Raw genomic sequence first — 21,532 nt, 5'->3', positions numbered from 1 at the left:
AAACATCCATAACGAAGAATAACGTGGAATGAAAAAATCAAAAAGAGAAAGATCAAAAGTTGGGAGCATATAAGATAGGCTCTGCTAAGATAATAGGAGACAGCACACAGAATAGGAGAGAGAACAATTATAATGATGAAACAGAGAACCTGAACGACATGCTCCTAATAGACTTGACACCCGAAGAACTTAAGACAAAAATAAATAAAAAACCTATAAACCGGACAGCGGAATTAACAACAAATACAATATATCCGCAGCCTGAGACAACACAAGGGAATGTGAATTATAGCATATTCAAACAACAGTCAATGAATAATTCAAATAAAACAAAAACGCAAATAACTAAAAAACAGACAAAAAAACAACAAAGAGGATCTAGAGCATTTCTCAGGAACCTAGCCCAAAGTGCTAAAGATAATAGTAAAAAAACACAGTTCCAAAAACACAAAGAAATGAGCGTAGTGGATACAGTAACAAAAGAAAGCAAAGCAAGAACAAGAGGAGTAGAAGAATCCACCCAAACACAACAAATAATAAGCGAGGGCGATAACATTCAATATGTGACCGTCTCATCAAGTGAAGAAGGAAATATTGAATCACTATTGAACCTTTCCACTTATTCAACACAGGAACCAGAGAAAGTTAGAAATGAAGACAAAAGCGGAGAAGGGCAACAGGAACAACAACCAAATCCTGCATCTATGCTGATATTTGACTGTTATGAGGAAACTATTACAGAATCATATATATCAATTGAGCTATCCTGTGAAGAAATTTCAGATGAAGAACTGTACACAGGAAATAGCACTTTGAACACAACAGGAAAAGAGAGAATAGACCAGGAACAACAGCCCGAAGAAACAAACAAAAATAGAGATAAACAAGCTGACCGAAGAATGAAACAGCCTAGGAACGAAGAAAAATCAAAACTTTAACAACTCCAATTTGTTGACCCTTACTATAAGGAAAGTGTAATGAGATTAAAGTTAGAAGGAAGATCTGAAAAAGAGGCTAACATTGTGATGAACACAACTAATCTATTACTCCTCTTTAAGGCAATTCCAAAATTGGAAAAACTAAAATCAAAAGATCTGAAACTAATTGAATTTAGAGACGAACAGAGATTGAATAAAATCTGGATATATTGTCGCTCAAGAGAATTGAAAAGTTTAATATCTTCATGTGCTGAAGAACTGGAAGATAGAGGATTCAGAGTGTCAAATGATGATAAAACGGACAACGACACGAAAGAAACACCCAGTATGACGCAGCAAGAGAGTAATAGAACATACTGGGATATCAGCAGTGATGAAAGCAACTTACATAATGAAAATAAAGGATGGAGCGAAATAGAGGAAGTAAGACGGTACAAGGACGAGAAAAAAAGAAGGAACTCAATACAGTATAAGGATAAAACAACGAACAAATGGAATTTTGAAAAATCACCCTTCTGGCGGGAAATTAGTATGGAAAAGAGCAGAAATGAAGAAACAAAAAAACCGAGACAATAACAACGAACAGGAAATAACATACAAGAAGTAACTATATGCTCATGGAATACTAGGGGACATTTACATCTATTCCAAACAGAACGACCAGAGTTAAACTCAGCAGAGGTGATATGTTTACAGGAGACATGGTTAACAACTCCCCCAATATGTGAAGGATTTCTAACATACATGAATCCTGCTATTAACAACAATGGAGGCAGACCGTCAGCGGGACTTATTACCCTAATTAGTCAGGAACTGACAACAGAAATTATCGAATACCAGAACATTGGAAACTGGGCACAAAACACATTAATCAAAAGACAAGCGATGGTAGAACTACAGGGGAACAAAGAGTCCAAAAGGACCCAATATCTAAACATCACCAATATATATTGGAATCCAAAGTAAGTACCAGAAGAAATGGTAATAGATTCTATCTTCACTAAGATAGACAGCATTGCACAGGAGCATCAAGATGTAGAATGTATTATATGCGGAGACCTCAACCTGCATATATTCGATGACAAAGGAGATCTAATAGCAGATTAACTGTTGGAAAATAGAGCAAGAAGGTGGATAATAGAGACACGCAATAGAAACTTCGAAAGATGGGATGCCCTCAATGCAGCAAAAAAAACAAAACCAACATGGTCAAGAGGGGAAAACAAATCAATCAGATTATATCTATACGAGCAAGGGAATTACTCAAGCAAAAATCGAAGCCAACAACCTATATAGTGAACTTAGCGACCATTACATACTAAAGTGCGCATGGGAAATGAACAAAGAAGAACGACGCAAAATAAATATCCCCAAGTTGACACTAGTAAATAGAATGATCCGTTTGAGAATCCCGCATAACAGACTAACCGAAATAACAAACATTAACGAATTCAAAGAAAGAAGATTCCAATAAAATCAATTATGGGTGGTTAACTGACCAATTCCAAATGAAACCGAGATTGAATCATCCATCCAAACCGGAGCGAAAATATATTTACAACAAAGATATTGCAGAAAAGAAAAAGGAAAAAAAGGAATCCATTAAAATAGCACAAAAAGAATCACCTCAAACCAAAAAAAGAATTGGCCAAGCAAAACAAAAATTTAAAAATTGGCATAAAAATGCCAAAATGATGCAAGAATAAGAAAACGCCGAATCATGATGGCCTCCCTGAAAAACCGTAACACCAGACGTTTGTGGGAACTCTTGAAATCGAGTACAAAGGCTGAAAATGCAATGATAGTGGATGTTCCAGAAGCAGCGTGGATAGAATATTTCTCAACTCTCTACGAAGAACGAACAACAGTAATAAAGAAAACTCAACAACATTTGCCAAAGCAATGGAACACTAGATACGATATTGAAGACATTACCAACATAATAAAAAAACTAAAAACATCAAGGGCACCAGGGCCAGATGGCATTTTGGAAGCAACATTAAAACAAAATCCAGAAGTTTGGGCACAATTCTGTGGTAAAATTATAGATCTGATTAACCACACGAAAAAGGTCCCAGAGTCCTGGAAAATAGCAACACTAATCCCAATATACAAACAGGGATCAACAAAAGAACCAAAGAATTATCGACCACTGGCGCTCCTGGATCCACTAGGGAAAATTTTTGCTAACTTGATACTGACAAGATTAACATTTGGGCAAAACAAACAAAACATCAAGCGGTGCGCCAAACAGGATTTGTGCGCAAGGTCGGAACGAACGTGAATCTCATGATTCTAAATCTGATGAAACAAGAAGCACAAAGAACAAAAACAAATACAATAGTAGCGTATGTCGACTTGAGCCTTGCCTATGATAAAATCAATAGAGACCTGCTGTGGAAGAAACTAGAACAATGGAGATGCCCTAGTGACATCCTAGAACCAATTAAACTTTTGTATTCCAACACAAAAATACAAGTAAGAATGACAGCGGATGGAATAATAAAGCAAATAAACACCTGGCATGGTCTAAAGCAAGGGTGTCCGCTAGCAGCCGCACTGTTCAGTTTGTTTACGTCGGATTTTGAAGAGGCTATAAATACACCAACCATCAACCCACCAAAATTAAATGCGACTGCAGTACCTTGTTTGATCTATGCAGATGATATCATCTTATTAGCAAAAACACTGTGCGGATTACAAAAAGCTCTTAACAAAACCTATGAATACATGGAACAAAATGAACTGACAATAAACACTAAGAAAACAAGAATCATGCACCTAACAAAGAAGAATTCAAATGGGAAAAAAACATTCCAATATTACCTCCAGGAAGAGAAACTGATCCAGGTTACAACTTATAAATATCTAGGGATATGGATCAACCAATCTTTGACAGAAGCACCATGGGCAGAACAGCTAAAAGCAAAAACTAGAATGTTAGCCAGACAAAGCTTGTCAATACATAAGAAATTCGGAAAATGTTCGCTTAAACCAGCGGTAACCTTTTATAAGCAAAAAGTGACAGCGATCCTTGCATACGGTGCAGAAACTATGATTAACCATGATAGAACCATATGGATGAAATTGGAAGCGATTTATTGGAGAAAAGTACTAAGTCTACCCCAGAACATGCCTATGATAAGGATACGCTATGAATTGGGCCTCCAATCATTAGAATCAATAATCAAATGGAAAATAATAGACTTCTACAGAAAAATGAACAGCGAAGAAAAGATACCGGCATTGGAAATTCTAAGAACTTCAAAAGTACACGTAAACGATGTTACATTGGACAAATGGAAAGAAGCAGCCATGTGTATATGTAACAAAAAAGGAATCACACTGGAGACATTGACGAAAATGCCTCAAATCGCAAAAAAGAAGGTGAGTAGAACCGATTGGATTGAAACTCAAGTGCAGAAAGATCAATATAAAATGACACTCAAATGCGAGGGAGAAGAAAGAGCACTTAATCAACTGCCAAATTACTTAAAATGATATCCGGATCGAATAATTAAAGACATGTTCCTAAGATTCAGACTGAACCTACTGCCAACAAGAGAAGTACAGGGGAAATGGAGCCAATATAAAAGTGCAAATAGCGACTGCAGATTCTGCCAAACAAGAGGAAAAACAGAAACGCTCTACCACGTAATTATGGAATGCGAGGCACTAAATCAAAAGAGACTGCTCCTTAGCGCCAAATACTCGAGTGCCACAGTAAAAATGGAAAAAGAAGAAAGATGGAGTCACATCTTAATAGGAAATAATAGAAAGATGGTCGCAACCATAGTTCACTTCTGGGAAAGCATTACGCTGGACAATAGTAACAGTAATGAAGAAGGATAAAAGATAAATGATGTCTGGTGTTTGTTTTTGAAATTTTTTAGAAGGAGAATATTGTAAACTGAATGTGAATGATAAATGTAAGGTTTAAGAGGTAAACCAAATGCATTTTAATAATAAAAAAAAAAAATAAAAAGAAAATTATAACTTGCCATTATTGACATCGGTGATTTGAAAAGCAGCATAAGTAGCCACCTTCTTACCCAAATTATAACTATTTTTGCTCTCCTTATCATGTGGAGCATCTGAAGTTGCTAGAGGAGTGTCTGCCCTTTTACGTGTTGTAGCAATTATAAGAGTGTCCACTTTTAGACGGTCTCTAATGTACAAGGAATCACACTAGGAGCTAGTTTAAACCACTTTTCTATTCGCAGGTTAACAGGTTTTGTGAGATAACGTGGAGAGATAGCAGGATGCACTTTTTTTTTTACAGACTGCAATAATGGAATGTATTGGCGCATCAACCTCTTTTCATCCCAAATATTATCCATGAAATCAGTATACATTGGGTTTCCATTTTAAAGTGACCTGCAGCTTTGTTTAACAGGTCATTAAATAGAAGCTGATCAATGTGCAAATTAGCCACTGACTCCTCTGGGACATCAGGGTATTGGATGAGGTAATCATCTGGGTCGTCATAATCCATACTAGGATCATGACTGATAAAAATATCATCCGCCCGATCATCTATACTAATCAGTGTGAGGAAATGTGTATGACACATTCTCCTTTACACAACTAAAAATGCATAGGTAGAGTTAATATTGCATAGGTAGGTTTGTATGGCACCACTTGCCACAGGAGTGAAAAGTAAATTTGGTAGCGGTTGGTTTCAAGCTAATCAGGCTCCCCTTGGTTAGAACCAGGAGGTTAATAGCTCCCATTTCTTGGCAATTTTTAACCCTGAAAGCTGTACATTTCTTTGTCGCAGCACAGTTGACATTTTCAGGAAAACACCCACTGCAGGGGAAGGTGCTATTAGACTCAGCCGCCACAGGGAATTAGATAGTCAGCTTGCAATGGATTTGGGTGTACCTCAAGTAGGGAGACTATCCTGAACCAGGGCATGCAGTTGACAGCACAGCACTAGACTCGGGCCCTGTGCGCCAACTGACTGTGGTATTGAAAATGTCCCTTGCCACAGAACACCAGGAGGCAAACTCATCCGATTTGATTGTAACGGCACAGTTTGGGATTATTCTTGGTATTCCGTGGCTGCAACTACACAAACCTGGTATTCACGGGATTCAAATAACATTAGAATTACACTCTCAGCATTGTTCAGGCCATTGTGCTTTGGTATCCAGTATTCCAATCACACCTTGCCAAGCACTGTTGTCTATTGGCCATATAATCGGAGCCATATGTCTAGGCATACCTAATGAATATAAGGACTATGTGAATGTCTTTCACAAGAAACGGGCAGAGCAGTTGCCTCCACACAGACCCTATGATTGACTACTCTATTTCATCCAGGGGGCTGAAATGCCTTGGGAGAGTAGAACAAGTTACTCTCTTACCTGGTAACGTTCTTTCGGTGGCATGGTCCGACGACGTATTCCATATCTATGACAGTAATCACCACAGCTGTGCTGCTTCCGAAAATCTTCGGCGTCTGCGTCCTGCGTCGATGACGTCGATACGCCGCCCTCGAGGACCTCCTCCGACAGCCGACGTCACTGGATGTTATAAGTAGGACGCAGAACGCCCGTAGCCTCATTTGTAGTTTTTCCCCCCAGAACGTGTGGCACCAGTCTTCTGCCAGTCTGACAGACAAAGCCTTGCGGAACCGTAAGCTGCAATCGCATAAGAAATTCTGTAGCTGGGAAGGTAGGGAGGGAGCGATATGTAATCAGTCGTCGGACCATCCCCCATCGAAAAAGTTACCAGGTGAGAGTGTAACTTGTTCTTCGAGGGGATTGGGTCCTCTGACGTATTCCATATCTATGACAGAATCCCAATGCAGTACCAATGCAAGGAGGTGGGAAAAGAATTTAGAAAACGAAATTTAGAATGCCCAATAAAATTGCGGAGTAAAGGACTGCCTTGCCAAAGGCCAAATCCTGCCCACGGATGGAATCGAGGGAGTAGTGACGTACAAAAGTATGTACCGAAGCCCAGGTGGCTGCATCACAGATGTTACGAATATGAGCCCCCCTCTGTAGGGCAGTAGAGGCAGCCATACCCCTGGTAGAATGGGCCCGTAAGCCGACCGGTGGGTCCTTACCCGCCAAGCGATAGCCAAAATAATCCAGCGAGACAAAGTCTGTTTCGTCACAGCTTGTCCCAAACGCTTTCCAGCGTAACCAATGAAGAGCTGATCGTCCACTCTGACCCTGGACATTCGTGAAATATAAAAGCTAAATGTTCTCCTAGGATCAAGCCTATGGAGCCTCTCCTCTTCCTTACCAGGATGTGGAGGAGAATAAAACACCGTAAGAACAACCTTCTGGCTTAAATGAAATTCCGACACCACCTTCGGAAGAAAGGAAGGACGAACTCAAAGGACAACCCTGTCCTTATGAAACACAGTGAAGGGTGACCGCAACCAAAAACACAGTTTTAAGAGTTAACAGTCTCAAAGGGCATGAATGCAAAGGATCAAACGGAGCACCCATCAAAAACTTGAGAACAAGGTCCTAATCCCAACCGGTCACCAGGAAAGGTGACGGTGGGAACACATTAGTGAGCCCTTTCAGAAACCGAGAAATTAAAGGAATTTTAAAATAGGAACACTTCGGACAAGCGCTTAAATATGGACCTTTAACGGTACCCATTTGCAGGCCCCTGTGGACCAAAGAAAGCAAAAAAGACAGAACCATGGGAATGTCACATGCAAAAGGATCCACATTCTTAACCCTGCAGCAGTCACAGAATTTACGGCAATGGAACAGGGACTTAGTTGCTGGCCATCTGGCCGAGAGCAACACCTACATCACGTCTTCAGGGAGGTCCCAATCCATATACCTCAACCTTTCAGAAACCAAGCGTGAAGGTTGAGGGATCTGACCTCTGGATGGAGAACCTGACCCCCCCCCTCCTGTGAGAGCATATCGTCTCGGTAGGGAAGACGACGTGGAGGGCAGATGGACAAGTCGAGAAGGTCCGGTTACTACGTCCTCCGAGCCCACGCCGTAGCAATGAGGATCATCCGGGAACCGAACCTCCGTAACCTCTGCAGTACTTGCGGGATGACGGGGACTGGAGGAAACACGTACAGCAGTGGGAATGACCACTCCACCACGAACGCGTCTCCTAAGGCTCCTTTTGGAGGAAATTCCCGCGAGCAGAACCTCTCGCACTTCCGGTTGACACTTGAGGGGTCCCCCACATGGCGAAGATCTCCAGGAGAATCTCCTGAGCCAACTCCCACTTGTGAGAGATCGCGCTCTGCCTGCTCAGAGCGTCCGCCGTCTCGTTTTCGTCTCCAGCCAGATGAACTGCCGAGATCGAAACTTCCTGCTGGATTGCCCAGAACCAGAGCTGCATCGCCTCCCTGCACAGCGACCGAGGACGGCACCTGAACAGGGTCCGACATCCTGCCGGAGGACTGAGACCACTGGAGCTTGAGTGCCCATTGCAAAGATCTCATCCGCAACCTGGCCTCTGGCACCAGAAGAATGCAGGATGCCATGAGGCCGAGCAATCTCAAGAACTCAAACGCTGGGAGACTCTGGGCAAGCTGAAACTTGTGCACCATCTGCTGAATGTGATGAGCCCTCACCTGGGGAGGAAAACACTGCCCCAGCGACGTGTCGAGCACTGCTCCGATTGTACTGGAGCCTTTGAGTTGGTGTCAGATGGGACTTCTTTAAGTTGAGGGAGAAGCTTAGCTTGTGAAGGGAGCGGCAGGTGACTGACAAATGATCCAGGACTTGCTCGGGAGAGCGCGGCCTGATCAACCAATCGTCCAGGTAAGGGTAGACGTGAATCCCCCCTTTCCTGAGGTGCGCTGCCACCACTACCATGAGCTTGGTGAAGACCCTCGGGGCAGAGGTCAATCCGAACGGCAGGACCCGAAACTGAAAGTGCGAGTCGCCAACCGCGAACCTCAGGTACTTCTTGTGCTTTTGATTTATCAGCACATGAAAATAAGCGTCCTTGAGGTCGAGAGACACCAATCAGTTCTGAAGTTGAAGGGCCTGGAGGACTTGAGAGAGAGTAACCATCTTGAACTTGTCCTTCCTGAGGAGTTTGTTCAAACCGCGCAAGTCCATGGTGGGTCTCAATCCCCCGTCTTTCTTGGAAATCAAAAAATAAGGGGAATACCATCCCTTGTTCCTCTCCGCTACAGAAACCAGTTCTATGGTGCCTTTCTCCAGCAGGGATTGAAATTCCTGCGCAAGGAGAGGATCCGGACTCTTCAAAGAGATTCCCCGGTAGATGGTCTTGAGGCCTCTGATGGAAAGGAAGACAGTAGCCATGGGTTATGATCTCCAGAACCCACACATCTGAAGTAATGGCGCGCCACTCTGCAAGATGCTGCACCAGCCTTCCCCCAACCGGCGAACCATGGGACATGGCCTCATGACTTAGCTGAAGCGGCGTTGCCTGAGTGCAAAGAGGCAGCGGCCTTGGCACCTCGAGTACCTTGCTTTCCACCTCTGGCACTCCTACGGTGGCCCCTTTAACTGGCAGCTCCTCTCCCTTTACCAAAGTACGAGTAATAACGAAAGGAACCTCCCCTCCATTGCTGTCCCCTAGGACAAAAAGGCGGAGGTTGGCGAACTGCAACGCCCAACGACTTCGCTGCAGCTTTGGCGGTCTGCAACCTCTCAAGGCTCTCGTCAGCCTTTCTGCCAATAAGATGTTCCCCGTCAAAGGGCATGTTGAGGAGCCGGGCCTGCACATCGGGAGCAAACCCCGAGTTCCGCAACCACGTAAACCTGCGTATCACGGTGCTCGCTGCCATGGACCGGCTGACACAATCTGCCATGTCCATACCCGACTGAACGGCCTCACACAAGGCGTCCTTACCATCCTGAACCATGGCAAAGAAGCCATCCCGTTCATCCCATTCGGGAATATGTTCAGCCACTAAGGAAACAGTTACACAGAGTGTGCCCGAAATGTGACAAGGCACATATGGAGTTGGCCGCCTGAAGTGCCATACCCCCTGAAGAAAACACTTTCTTCGCCTAGCCGTTAAAACGCTTGTCGTCCCCATCAGGAGGGATGGTAGGATACGACTCCTGCTTTGCCGGGGTCATAGCCGCCTGCACCACCAAATTCTCCGGAGTGGGGTGCTTGGTCAAGTAGCATGGGTCGCTACTGGCTAGGCGATATTTTCGCAGCAAAGACTTGCCCACTGCCGGGAGACTCTCCGGAGCAGTCCAAGCCGCCACCACCCTCCTCTGTAGACCCATATGGAACGGCAGTACCGGGTCAGTTGGTGGATCTTGGTCGAGGATATCCGTAAGGTCAATCTGAAGAAAATCCCCTGGGGGAGCAGACCAACCCAAGTACTCGGTGACTCTGGACATAAGGCGGCGGTACGAGGAGTCGGCATGAGTGCCAGGCTCAGGCCTACAAAACTCCACCCCACTGGCATCGTGCAGGGATTTCTGCAAGTCTTCAATCTGGCTATGGCCCGAGAAAATCTCGTCCGGTACCGTATCCGGAACCATGCCATCATCAGAGCCCTCATCCACCTCCGAAATAAACTCAAGCTGGCGGAAAGAAGGCACAGAATGCGGAATAAAGCCATGCTTGGCCTTTGCCAGAGCCTTTCTAGGCGGTTCCACTGAGCCCTGGGGAACCCCGTCGAAACAGCCTCGAAAGGCGTCGAGTGAATCGGCGTTGACGCCGAACGCGGCGCCAACAGCATCGATGGCGCCGACACAGTCCTCGAGGCCGGGGCCCCGAGCGTGTCCCTCGACAGCCAGGGCGCCGATGGCATCGACGACTTCTTCGAAGGCGGGGCCTCGAAAGAGTCCGTCGATGACCTCGGCGCCACCGGCGTCGACGTCTTCCTTGAAGACACCACAGGTTCACACGGTCTCGAGCTCGTCGAGGACCGGGACCTGGAACGGGCATGCCGAGAACGATTCCCCTTGTCCGAACGGGACTTTTCCCGCGAATCGTGATGACCACCAGAGCCCGAAGGCGTACGAGCGGTGTCTCTCGACCGATCACAACCGGCCCCACTCGGATGCGCGGATGGACCAGTGCCATGCGATTCGAGAATCGCCAACATTTTCTTCCCGAAGGAAGCCCACTCCTCCGGCGTCTCATGCTTGGTGGGGTAAGGGAAGGCGACAGATGACGGAGCTTCCGGGAGTGCCTTGAAGAGGCAGAGGAGTGGCGGGACCGACTCCGGGACCGAGACCCACTGGACTTCCGACGACGACATGGAGAGTCACCTCTCGAATCGTCCGTCGAAAGCCCCGCAGACCTCGACTTCTGTGGCTTAGACACCTTACCTACCGATAACTTCTTGAGCTCCCGCAAGGCTTTTGACGTGAGCGACTGGCAGTCGACACAGTCCTCTGTGTCATGGGCCTCCCCGAGACACCAGAGGCAGGTGTCGTGCGAGTCCGTAACCGACATCTTGGACCCACAGTCTCCGCACCTTAAAGCCCGGACGCGGTGTGGAAGACGACATAGACATCTTCACGAAGAAAGACTTCACAATACGAAACAGGTTCGAAAGAAACAGCAACTCCAGAGTCAAGGCGCGCCGAGATCTCCGAAGCGAACACGTTCGCGGAAAAAACGGAACTGAGGCTATGGGCGTCGTGCGTCCTACTTATAACATCCAGTGACATCGGCCGTCGGAGGAGGTGCTCGAGGGCGGCGTATCGACGTCATTGACGCAGGACGCCGAAGATTTTCCGAAGCAGCACAGCTGTGGGGATTACTGTCATATTTATGGAATACGTCAGAGGACCCAATCCCCTCGAATACTTTGACACTGAAAGAGGACAGAGTTCTTAAAGAATACATTGATACGGCCTTAAAGAACAGCTTTATATGCCACTCTCAGACCCCAATTGCTATTCTGCTTTCCTTTGTGACTAAAATGGAAGGAGAACTTCAGCCATGCATAATTATAAAAGTCAACCCGATCACCGAAATAAAACATTACCCAATCCCTTTGATCTCAGTACTTTTGAACAACCTGAACAAGGCTGTTCTGTTCACAAAACTATCTTGAGGAAGCTTACAACCTTGTATGCATCTGTAGTGAGGAGGAATGGAAAACCACATTCGGTACCAGATACAGCCTCAAATTACTGGTAATGCCTGGCCACATTCCAAGGGTTCATAAATGACATTCCACAAGATTCTGGACATGTATCATTATGTGCCTGAAAAACATCCTTCATTTCCTCGAACCATATTTCAGTTAAACCAGGGGATAAGAGGAAGGGACGGTCTAAACCTACTGCACCCATATATTGCACTGGTCCCTTTTCTTTGCACCCTCCTCGAAATCTGAGCAGCTTATCAGACCTTTTTCTAAATCCCCGGCAGGATATTTATTCTCCAGCATTCACTCTTGCATCCCTCTCTCTCCCTCATTCTCTCACCCTCATTCTTGTTCTCACCAGGGGCACAGTTTACCAGATTAGCTAGATCTGGGTATATGAAACTCCCCTACCAATAAATAAACTACCCCATAATAGAGCTGGAGGCCCTCGCCATAAAATGGGCTGTCTGTAGTTTACATTACTACTTCACTGGCCTAAGGCTTAAATTAATTACATAGTCATATAGTCCGCAGGAAGCGAGCGGACGAAGAGGAAGAGGATTTAAGAGAAAGGGTGGAAGTGTGCGACACGGCCAATAATCTGGCCAAGTCAAGCTGGGATAGGAACTGCTCTCAACCGGGGGTGGGAGATCTACCAGGGAGAAATTCAGAGCCAGTCCCACCCTGAGGTGTACGTTGGCAAAAAAGGCCACTAGTTACTGTCCCCCTCTGTGCTAAGATGTTCGGAGACCGCTGCTAACTAATGCCACACCTCAGCATGTTGCTTACCTGTTCTCATCTCTTTTTGAAACATCACTTCCATGAAATGAGAGAAAAACCTTAAGGACGTATGCCATGAGAACAGTGCAGAAAGACATTAAGCAGAATTGTGATTGACTGCAGTAAGTTACAAGACTGCACAGGAGAGACGAAGATACTACAGCACTACTAATGTGCACCAATAAGCCATGATAGGAGGAGAGATACCAAGTATATATGCGGCAACACCACTGAGCTCCCATGCAATGGCGCGATTGTGGAACTAAAAAGGTCACCTAGAAAACCAGGACAAAAAACGGGAGAAGGATCCACCCTCCCCTAACAGACTTACCAGGAGAACCCATGGTACCGAACACCAGAATAAACATTGGCCCTCCAGAGATGCTATCGTTGATATACTGCAAGCCCTCACAGAGAAAATGAGTGGGGCTTATCCCCTTGTAATGGACTGATATACGCACATTCACGCATGCCCAAACTACCCCAACTCCCTGCACCCTGGGTGGAAAAGTCGGGCCAGATGGGCCAGGGAGAGCTATTCAATTAACAGAGAGAAAGATGATATAAGCCAGAGACGGGAGGCAGGAAGTCCACGTTATTCGGGCGATGTCTGAACGGAGAGAACAACCAAGAGACCAGCAGCAAGGAGGCAGGAGCGGCAGAGTTTGGAGGCAATTTCAGAAGCATGTAAGTACATTTTTAATGAGTAAAAGTGGTGCTACAGTTTGAGAATGTGTGGTTGTGCGATAGGTGGGCAGACAAAGTAGTGAAGGGAATGATTGTGCAGCGAATGAAACAGAGTGAAAGGAGGGTGTTTAAGTAGAAGAGGAAGGGCCAACCGGCTTGAATCACAACTCGTCCGCAAAGAGGACTTGCAAACAATCATTCTCTTGTCCTGCACCCACACTCGGGTACTCTATCCCGGTGTAGGCTCAGAATGCCCCAACAATTCTCCAATAATGCAAATAATAATAATTTCCCACAAAATGTCCCTACAAGTATACAGAGTGGCTTTACGGCGAGTGATTGCCTTTTTCTGTTAATTAAAAATGACTTCTGAAACCCATTAGCTCTTCTGAATGTCAGCAATACTCTTAACCTCTGCTATTAGTGCCTGGAAGGTTTGACTAATCGGAGATACCATCTTAAAACACCCATAAAAAATCTACCTGAACATGTTGATTTTCTCCCTACCGCAGCCAATATGCAATGAACTGTCTAGCCTGTGTGTGCACAGCGAAATGTAAAGTTGTGGTGGGCATAGACACTAACTTCACACACCTTTCCTCACCTTGAAACAAAAGCCTGCCTGTCAATTATATCCCAGGTGCCTTACAGTCAAAACAAATCCTATTTCCCACTAACATCTGACCTTCTGCTAACTTATTAAGTAACTGCAGCTGGGGTGGTTGAAGGGGCCACAACTTCCAAGCTGAGCCAAATTCCTAGGCAAAAATCAGGTGTTATCAGTGGGGCAGAGGTCAGGTATCTGGCTGGGTTTTCAAGGATCGCACTAACACTTCTCTATGTGTTACCAAGTCCCAACTACATTGCGCCCACAGGCCTGTACGATATTGCTACAGAGGTACCAGATGACTTTGAATTACCTCTTTGCAGTTGAGGTGCATTCTCGGATCCGGGTTGAAAGTGTGAGATGGGAAATGTTCAAGGGAGAAGGGACTCATTTTTCTGACATTACCTTTGGTCTTTCCTCCCCTGAACATTTTGGACTTGGCCCCCGCCTCCCCCCTACTTATCTTGCTGCGGACTCGTGTCCCTGCAAGGCCTGTTCCCTTTCACTTCAGTGATCGGCAACAGGCGCCATAGGGTCCTTTCCTTTTTTTTTCAGGCCCAGCTGCGGGGGGACACGGCTGCAGCCCCCACTCACAATATAGTCAGCAAGGTTGTGGGGGACACCCCCACCACCGAATGGAGTATTTGGTTGAACTTTTCGGCTCTTCAGTATTTTCGAACGGCTGAAATTTGCCCTAATCTCCCATTCGGTCTTTTAATCTCTGCCTTTTTGGCCGATTCCGCATTCTCAACATCCACATGTCCATCCACTGTACTGCCAGAAGTCCCACCATGACCACAGATCTTGGAGTAATCCAGAGTAGTTCCCAGGATACTCGACCAGATGTTATGTTGTACATCTTCATGGACACATAGGAGTTCTGAATTCAGGTAGTCCTGCACATCTTCACAGGGAATGATCCATTGCTGCTTTCACCCTACTGTCCTCACTTAATGTATCAGCTGGATCAGGGCCTCTCTCGTGGGTGGTTGCTGATAGTGCCAATAATGTGGAGTTCCCGAATGTTGATATTTGTATTGGTGAGCTATGTAGCGTGTTCTAGGCAACCAAAACAGCCATCTCAATTTGGACCCTTCCACATACCCCAAGGTGCAAGGGCTGGGTTTGCCCCATCCCAAATGCTACCAGCTCCTCCCCTTTTCTGTCTACCTCTGCGTAATTCCTAGTCCTTTTAAAGGCGAATGGCAGCCCCCTTATTGCAATTGGGAAACTGATTAGTGAGCATAAACAGACAAAGGAATGGTGAAAATCCACATAGCTATAGTAGAGCTGCCCATCTTATTCACTGTGCCATGCCAAAAGGACCGACTACGCATCTGAGTATTCCTTATAAATTCAATAACTTCAAAAGTCAGTGACACATGGTGCTGTATGGGGGTCTAAGTCTTCGTTATACTGGCATATAGCCTGGGTGGTGGTGGAACACACTCCTTTCATTTCTGCCTCACACCGCTGTCACCATTCCCATAAAGGTCATGGCTGAACTCAGGAACCAAACAGACAAACCTGGAACTGTAGTTATCAGAAATGTGGACAACGCCTGCCCACCAACCAACAGTGTTCGCAACACAAGGGCGGACAGGTCCCATTATTTGACATGTGCCTAAGCTACACTATCACTTTCCCTCTAGAAGAACTCTTACAAGGGACAGGCAAAAACAATGCAAGACAGAAATAGCCTGCAAATATACTGGGGGGAGGGGGGCGGAGAGGAGGCGGCTCAATAAAATGAGAACTTTGGGACTTTATGTTTGCCATTCTCACCGAATATTGAAACTCTAATGTGCTGCCCAGGTTGACCATAAGGCTAACTAGACAGTGATACTCCCAAGTGTCACATTTTGTCCCTTGAGTTCAATCACCCAAAGTGTGTCAAGTTCCTGGGTGGTGGCTTCTATGTATATCTTACTCGGTTTACCAAGGTGTGAACTTTTTACCACAGAGGTAGACTTGCTGCCTGAAAAGAAACAAACTGTAGTCCCAGCGTCCTTAAAGCCTAGTGACCTGGTAATTTTCTGTGTTCCTTCTTTTGTGAACTCTACAGCATTAACAGCCATTTGTTTACAAGGGCTTTGAATCCTAGCTCACAAAGAAAGAACAGTTATTTTGCCGAAGTTAGCTATGACTCACAGATCACAAAGGCTTCCCTCAATGAATGGCATCCAGTTCCAGCTAGGTGAGGGTCAGGCCAGATAAGTAAAATCAATAACCGTGGTGTCGCCCCCACAGTAGGAGTGGGGATGCCAATCTATGAATGGGTGGTCACCAAAATGTTGGAATGTTTGTATGGAGTGCTTATGTGATGAATTGAATGAACTCAATATGTTATGTGAGGGGGCGAGCGTCGAGCAAATCTACTGGTCTGGCTGCTACTCAATGTGTCTCCCATAGAAAGCGTGGAAGTAGTGGGATCACACAGTCCAAGGTGGGGTTGTTTAGAGACATTTGGTACAACTTAAGGTTGAGGGTCGTACAACCATTTACCTCAAGGTTGGGCATAGCACTAAGCCAAAAAGAAAGGCTAACCCCCTCTTAAAATGGAAGAGTGGCAGAGCAGTCTGGGTTAGCTCCAGATAGTTAATGTGTATTGCCAAAAACGCCCAATTAGTCCACACACTCACCCATAGAAAAATCACCTTGTTGGTATGCTGAAAAAACATACACATTTACTATGTTGCACATATATAACTCCATTAGTGCATCAGTACTTTAAAATCCCTCTTGTAGCCTTAAACCCGAATTTCATTTAAGACATGTCACACCCCACTGTACTAAAATATGGGTAAAAAATCCAAGGATAGAAACACTTCAAAGTGACTGAGCAGGCGCTCAGGGGGATGAAAAAGAATTAATATACCTAGTGCATGCGCACAAATAGTATATTTTCATATTAAGCACATCAGATTCACGTATTATATTGTAGGCCCCCTATTTGATGATGGGCACACAACATATATAGAGACAAGAAGAGTGATGAGAAGGGAAACAAACATTAAAAACACAAAGTTAAAATAGTCAGAACAGGTTACCAATGTCAACACTACCAAAACCACAGCATTTCTATACTTCTGGTACATAGTATAATGGGAATGCAAACAGATGCACGCATCAGTTTATGAGGGTTCACAGGTCGGGGGAGGCAATTCTAAAACACAACCAGAGTCCACCAAAAAAACCTACATCAAATGTAATATTTAGTACCACTGCAGTACACTTCAGGGTACAATAGTGTGACCAAAAATACTTAATGTAAATATTCAGTAACAGTTGAAGTGCAAGTACGGCTTTAGAAATAAATACATTAAACATCACAAATAAGTATCACAATTCTAACATTTGCCCTACAACTCACAGAGCCCAAACAGGATGTAGGACTAATGTCCAACGGCAGACAAATGCCCCCAAAGGCGCTCTAGAAATTATTCAGGCGAGTGGAAAGTTCACATAGTACTCGGCAAACATCTGTTCTACCTCACAGGTGCTGATGTGATGCCAAACAACCCCAGTGGGAAAGACAGAGGAGACCGCAGAAGCCCTAGAAAATGATTCAGCACAGCCGAAAAAGCCCCAACGTAAACCAATGGGGAAATATAGGCAAGACACTCGTCAATAATCTCGACCAATGGTTTGCTTCCAGAATGACTATTCCTACAAGGTGAAACACATCAGTTGATTACAGGATTTCTATCCTAGTGCAGTGCACAGAATGAGATATACCAAGGAATGCAACCATGCACCAACAACGGGAAAAAATAAGCAGCTTTCACATGGGGGAGGTCCTCAAGCCAGGAGCAAAAACAATGGAGACTCAAAGAAACCTGGCAAGCTGGGCCCAGTGGCTCAAAGAACAAAGGAAGGGTGACTACCAGCAGAGAAGACCATCCCAAGAAGACAATTAAGATGGAGGGGGGCCATGGAAGGCCCTGAAGAGCAGAGGAGGTGGGGTGATGAAATCTCAAAATCCTTTCAGGCAGCAGCAGCAGCAGCAGCTTCCAGGGCCAGGATAGAACGACAGCAGCAGAGCAGCCAATAACTGTCCTAGCACAGAAGACCTGACCCAGCACACACATGGAGCAGCAGGAGGCCCAGGAGGACGTCCAGAAACAGAAAACCCAAATCTCAAACAAATGAGACTTTTGCGTTGGCTTTATCTGTAAGAATGTACTTGTTGAAATACTTTCCTTTATAACGTTCATGCAGGGAAACACTGCTGTGCCTATTATTAATAATGAAGACCCCATGTTGTAGAAACAGAGACTGTAAGAGCGATCATTACTCTTGCCGTAAAGAATAGGTCTATGCATGGGCAGCTCATCCATAACGGGCGAACATTTTTTTGGGGAAGAGCCACCAGTGCAGTGAGACCACAAAGGCCTTCTCCTGAAAGAACATTTTAGGTTTGCTTTAACCATGATTTTACATGGTTCGACTGCATTACTGTGGCCACTCTGGTTACGTTTTCTGACTCTGGCATGGCATATTTTACGGAGAATGAATGTTTTCTTAGTATGCTTGCATTAACTTTTATTCCCATTAGAAAATGCCATGTCAGAGTTGGGAAATCTTAACGGGGCGGGGCTGTAAGCCTGTCTAGCCACATTATAAAGCTTATGTTTGCTTTAACCAGGATTCCCAGTAAAAAAAGCCAACATAACTGATGTCATGTGGCTAGATGGGCCTACATTGCTGCAGCCAGTCTGGCTAAGGTTTCTTCCTGTGACATGGTATTTTTTTAATGGGAATCAAAGGTAAACTAAACATGACAATTGTCAAACATGGCATGGCTAACTGGCCTATGTTGGGGCAGATATTCTAGATTATTTTCTGACAACAGCATGTAATGTTTTACTGGCAAATCCAACAGGAGCAATGTACTTGTATGGTAATCCTAGCAGGTATTGGTGGAACCTCCATGGACATGTATGGGCACAGCCAGAATGAAATTGTTTTTTTAGTTTGGCATATATTGTGAGCAAAGTCAACAAGAAAATGGGTTGGAAACCGCTATGTGCACTGCTGGTGAGTTGTATCTAGTGGATTTGCTTTGTTACCCCTACATAACCAAAATGGTGTTGCTTTTGACCGCATTTTTCACAGATGATAGGCTGCAAAAGGCACCAATTTACCCAATTGTTTATAAAAATGTTCGCGGGGTAGAACCCCCACATAACCCCTTGGTTGGTTCTGCTGCCCTTGCTAAGCCCAGTTCTTTGCCCGCATGTCAGTGGGAATTAATGATTTATGCCCCTCCATTTAAAAAAAAAGTCACCTGCCACCACTGGGGCCGTGCCACAAACCACTGTTACAGGATTTATTTTTACAAGGCGTACAATTTGAAATTAACCTTTACAGGGCAGAAGAAAAAAATAATGGTACCTTGCGTTGTCAGAATGCCTTCTGGTCGAAATATTTCCAGCGTTTCAAAAGCAAAGATGGAGTCGCTTTCATGGATTGCATCCAGATCATCTGTGTCGGAAAAAGAGCGGTGAAAGCCATCGAAGTACATTTCAGTTAAGACTATCTGAAAGCGATAAGGGGAGAAAAAAAAGACGAGCAGAGTATTCAGATTAGTTCACAGCACAGCAGATTCAAAGACTACAAGTTCCTGAATGTAGGGTGACGGAATGATTGGTAGTCCCTAATCCCCCTTCGTCCAAACTACGCAGGTCACTGCTGCCGGACAAATGTACCAGAATATCGAATGTAAAGCAAAGCATTATTACAGATTCTGTCAACCAATGTGCCTGCTGGCTACTGACAACCACATTTTTTTTTGTCCAAACTAAACGGACTGCCCGATCGACAGTGAGGGAAAGGCACATGTTGCAGGAGAATCAAAAAGACATCGTACAAAAGTCAAAGTAACTTGTATGCTCATTTTCAGACTGGAGATATTTTCAAATATGAGAATTCAGCCACCATTTAAAATGTGTCAGTAGGGCACAACACAAATTAGTATATTATGTGGCGGTAACATCCAAACTCATCTGGAGTTCACGCACACATTGAAAGGCATGGATCTTAATTTCTGGGAACGATTTAACTTCCGTTTGCAAACTAAAAGACCCCGATTAGCTCAACACAAAATAGCTACCAGAAACTAGTTTTAACTCCCCCGGCCAAGTGGTGTCATACAAATACATCTTTGTGACATTAACTCTTTTTGGAAATACACTGTGACGACCTTAACAAATGTACATGGCTAAAAGAAACTATATTGGTGACACATTTCTTTAAATATTTTTGGGTGGTTGGGTACTTTCATTGTCAAGATGCCACTAGGATTCTTCTCTACTACTTTTGAGGCAAGTATCCTGGGATTTCTATCTCTAGGCACCAATGTAGTTTAGATCAACTTTCTTAATATGCTATAAGTCCAGGTTTGCCATTGGCTCACTTTTTCAAAAGATACAAGTCATTTTAGACCCAATTTTCAGCATGCAGTATGTCGTCACTTGGTCGAGTAACGCCAACTGAAAGTTTAAGTATGCAATGTTTCCCTGTGTCAGTGGGTTACTCAGTTGGTGTTTTGCCCCTGGCATTTCTCCTCCCTCTCAGGGACTTCATCCCGACATCTCCCCTTTGCTTCTGGTGTCCCAAACACAAGCCATTGCTACGGTCTCAATTCTGGGCTCCCCCCATGTTTCACCGTTTGCTCTCCTGCATGGGTCCACTCAGCAGAACTCCAGAAGACAGCTCTGCTCCGCACCAGCTGCTAGTCTCTCTTCCAATTCTCACTTTCTATTTTCCCGGTCAGACTGGGAGCATGTCTCACTCACACTGTTGCTTAGCGACTCAGTGTCCAAAATCTGTAGACTATCTGTAGCGGTCTTTCCAATTAGACACTCGATGGTCGCCTTGATTACACTTGCATGAAAGCCTTTGCACAGATTGCCATGCCACTGGCTGAGTCACTGAGACACTGCACACGACAATACCTTTTTATGGTTTCTTAATCATCCTATTGCATGGGTCCGCATGATTTAGAAAAAGGCACGGTAGCATAGACCAAGCAGCCAGGCTTATCTTGGGAGGGAGAGAGGGCTGTAGCAAAGTACACTGAACCTGTAGTACACCAAGGATACACTAGAAACACTGACAACCAGGAGTATTATACAAAAATAAAGGTTTATTATAAATACACATATAGACCAATTTAGGTCTTGGTAAGTACTAGTCAGTCAAACACTTTTATAAAAACACACACCACTATACTTGAAGGCACACAGGCCAAAAAATATAACCTTATTTGGAACACCTAACATGAATTATAGGGCACCAATAATTACTTTTAGATTCCGTACAGTAATTCAAGGGTAGTAGACCCTAACAGTTGTACCATGACGCTCAGCAAGAAATCACATAGTAATATCAAATGGACAATATACGTTGGTGAGTAGTGATACACATGCTGCAGGAACAGTGTACATCTATAACTTCTTTTGGAATAACTCAGTT

The 21,532-nt window shown here is 44.7% G+C and overlaps 1 protein-coding gene across 2 annotated transcripts in view; it reads right to left on the bottom strand.

Annotated features, from left to right (window-relative positions):
- Positions 1 to 21,532, bottom strand: part of USP31 (ubiquitin specific peptidase 31) — an 821,813-nt gene that overhangs the window by 462,313 nt on the left and 337,968 nt on the right. For both annotated transcript variants that reach the window (XM_069647404.1, XM_069647405.1), the window contains exon 6: positions 19,451 to 19,595. In XM_069647404.1, coding sequence (XP_069503505.1) covers positions 19,451 to 19,595 — 145 coding nt within the window. The remainder of the gene's footprint in view (positions 1 to 19,450; positions 19,596 to 21,532) is intronic.

Source organism: Ambystoma mexicanum, chromosome 2q (genome assembly GCF_040938575.1).
Source record: "Ambystoma mexicanum isolate Mex_15411 chromosome 2q, UKY_AmexF1_1, whole genome shotgun sequence".
In the NCBI taxonomy this organism is placed as follows: Eukaryota; Metazoa; Chordata; class Amphibia; order Caudata; family Ambystomatidae; genus Ambystoma; species Ambystoma mexicanum.
This window is presented reverse-complemented; position numbering and strand designations above follow the sequence as displayed.